Source organism: Dryobates pubescens, unplaced genomic scaffold (assembly GCF_014839835.1).
Source record: "Dryobates pubescens isolate bDryPub1 unplaced genomic scaffold, bDryPub1.pri scaffold_111_arrow_ctg1, whole genome shotgun sequence".
NCBI classification, from domain to species: domain Eukaryota; kingdom Metazoa; phylum Chordata; class Aves; order Piciformes; family Picidae; genus Dryobates; species Dryobates pubescens.
The window spans coordinates 21,370-24,254 of NW_026530702.1; the positions used below are offsets into that span (position 1 = coordinate 21,370).

The window sequence follows — 2,885 nt, forward strand, 5'->3', positions numbered from 1 at the left end:
ATGCCCAGCCCGATCCGACGCTCCCCCAGCTCAACCGGGGGGCTGCCCCCGGCCCCCGCCCCCAGCTTAAGCACTCTGCCGGTGGCCGACGGCTCTGCCCTGCTGCGCGCCGTGGCGCAGGGCAAGTTCCGCCTGACTCGGCTGCTGCTGGAGGGGGGAGCTTACATCAACGAGGGCAACGCCGCCGGGCAGACCCCGCTGATGGCCGCCTGCCGAGCCGCCTACGCCGACCCCCTGGAGCAGCCCCGCATGGTTCGCTACCTGCTGGAGAACGGAGCCGACCCCAACATCCCGGATAAGAGGGGGATGACCGCTCTGATGCACGCCTGCGCCGAGCGAGCCGGCCCGGCCGTGGCCGCCGTCCTCTTGGCTCACGGAGCCGACCCCAGCGCCCGGGATTACGCCGGAGCCTCCGCTTTGGTTTACGCCATCAACCGAGGGGACAGGGAGATGCTGAAGGTGCTGTTGGACGCCTGCAAGGCTCGGGGCAAGGAGGTGATCATCATCACCACCGACACCTCGCCGTCGGGCACCAAAACCACCCGGCAGTACCTCAACTCGCCGCCGTCGCCGGGGCTGGAGGAGAAGAGGTCCCCGGGGCTCTGCATGTCGCCGTCTGACATCGAGGTGAGGACGGTGGCGTCCCCGGCGGGCAGCGAGAAGGAAGAGGAGAGGGATGTCTTCTGCTTCCCACCGCCCCCACCGCCGCCCCCGCCGCCCCCGGCCGCCGCCGCCGCCGTTCCCGGCCCCGAGCCGCCGGCGCCGCCGCCGCCGCCGCTCGCCCGCCGCCGCCCTTTGAAACGCCTCAACTCGGAGCCCTGGGGCTTGGCGGTGGCACCGGGGCCGGAGGGGGGGCCGAGGGGACCCCCGGAGCGTTTGGTGGTGGGGATGGAAGGCTTGAGCCTGGGCGGGCGGCCGCGGCGGCACAGCGTGGAGGGGCGGGAGGCGGCCGGGATGCTCCCGGGACCCGCCTGGGCCGACCGCGGACCGCCGGCGCTGGCTCGGCGCAACACGGCCCCCGAAGCCACCCGGGGCAAACCGCCTCGTTGGGAACCCCCCGACAAGGAGGGGACCCCCTGGGTCGGCTCCCCGCCTCCCTCACCCCCGGGGCCCAGCCGGCGCTGCGCCGCTTCGGCCATGCCGCTGCCGGCTACCGAATCCCCTCCCGGCGGCCGCCGCCGCCCCCCGCCCGGTTTGCTGGAGCGCCGCGGCTCCGGGACCCTCTTGCTGGAGCCTTTGGCCTCGGGCAGATCTGGCTTCTTGCCCCCCCTGCACCCCGGGCCCTACCCCCCCGGCCACCGGGGCTCGCCCAAGGGGCGCCGCAAGCTGCTGCGCCGCCACTCCATGCAGCCGGAGGAGCTGCGGCACTTGGGCACCTTCCAGGGCAGCGCCGTCCCGGAGCTGGGCACTTAGGGACCCCCCCCCAGCACCCCCCAGCCCCACTGGGGGTCTGGTGTCCTTAGGGACCCCCCCTCAGCCCCCTCAAAACCCCGCCGGGGGTCTGGTGTCCTTAGGGGACCCCCACCCCTCCCTTCCCACCCCTTGGGCACCTTCCAGGGCAGCGCCGTCCCGGAGCTGGGCACTTAGGGACCCCCCCCCCCCAACACCCCCCAGCCCCACTGGGGGTCTGGTGTCCTTAGGGACCCCCTCTCAGCCCCCTCAAAACCCTGCCGGGGGTCTGGTGTCCTTAGGGGACCCCCACCCCTCTCTTCCCACCTCTTGGGCACCTTCCAGGGCAGCGCCGTCCCGGAGCTGGGCACTTAGGGACCCCCCCCTCCAACACCCCCCAGCCCCACTGGGGGTCTGGTGTCCTTAGGGACCCCTCCCCTCCCCAAACCATGAAGGGACCACCCCCCACCCCCTCCCCGTGGCTACTTTGTCCCCTCCCGGCTGAGGCTTTCCTCACAGCAGCTCCTTGGGACGTTCACTCCGGAGCCTACTGACGGCTGCAGGGCACAGAACAACTCTTCCATCGCTGCCCTTGGCACCAGCTTGGCACCAGCTTGGCACCCCCCCCACCCCCCCAGCTCCCCTGCATCTTCCCCCTGCCCCCTCCTCATCCTCCCAGCAGGGCTTTTCCCTCTAGACCTTGGCAGCAGGGGGGGGGGGGGGGGGGGGGAAGGGGCAGCTCCAATCCCTACCGGTGCCAGGCGCTGCGGTGCCCTCTGCCCCTGGTCGGTCCCTCCCCGGGGGCATTCTCCCCTCCCCCTCCCCCCCCAGTTTTGGGGGCACAGGGGCCCGGCAAGGGGGTGCCGGGGGTGGGAGTGGGGGGCAGGGTTTGGGGGGGGAGGGGCTGGCACAAGCTGTTGGGGAATAAAGGCACAGCTCAGCTGATCTCGGAGTGTTGGGGGCTGGCTGGGCACAGCTGGGCACAGCTGGGCGCCCCAGGGGTGGGCACAGCTGGGTGCCAGCGCAGCTGGGTGCCAGCACCCAGGTACAGAAGGAAGTGGCACAGCTGGGTGCCAGCACAGCTGGGTGCTAAGGGTGCAGGGAGAAGCTGGCACAGCTGGGTGCCAGCACAGCTGGCTGCTAAGGGTGCAGGGAGAAGCTGGCACAGCTGGGTGCCAGCACAGCTGGGTGCTGAGGGTGCAGGGAGAAGCTGGCACAGCTGGGTGCCAGCACAGCTGGGTGCTAAGGGTGCAGGGAGAAGCTGGCACAGCTGGGTGCTGGCACAGCTGGGTGCTGAGGGTGCAGGGAGAAGCTGGCACAGCTGGGTGCCGGCACAGCTGGGTGCTAAGGGTGCAGGGAGAAGCTGGCACAGCTGGGTGCCAGCACAGCTGGGTGCTAAGGGTGCAGGGAGAAGCTGGCACAGCTGGGTGCCAGCACAGCTGGGTGCTGAGGGTGCAGGGAGAAGCTGGCACAGCTGGGTGCCAGCACAGCTGGCT

At 71.6% G+C, this 2,885-nt stretch overlaps 1 protein-coding gene across 1 annotated transcript; it reads left to right on the top strand.

Annotated features, from left to right (window-relative positions):
• On the top strand, positions 1–1,608 carry LOC128899656 (ankyrin repeat domain-containing protein 34A-like). Its single transcript, XM_054179322.1, has one exon. It carries the CDS (start codon positions 1–3, stop codon positions 1,411–1,413), a length of 1,413 nt encoding a protein of 470 aa, XP_054035297.1. The 3' UTR covers positions 1,414–1,608.
• Positions 1,609–2,885: the final 1,277 nt, after the last annotated feature.

What these genes read in the sequence shown, in the direction of transcription:
- LOC128899656 (XM_054179322.1), top strand. Translation starts at nt 1, where the DNA reads ATGCCCAGCCCGATCCGACGCTCCCCCAGCTCAACCGGGGGGCTGCCC.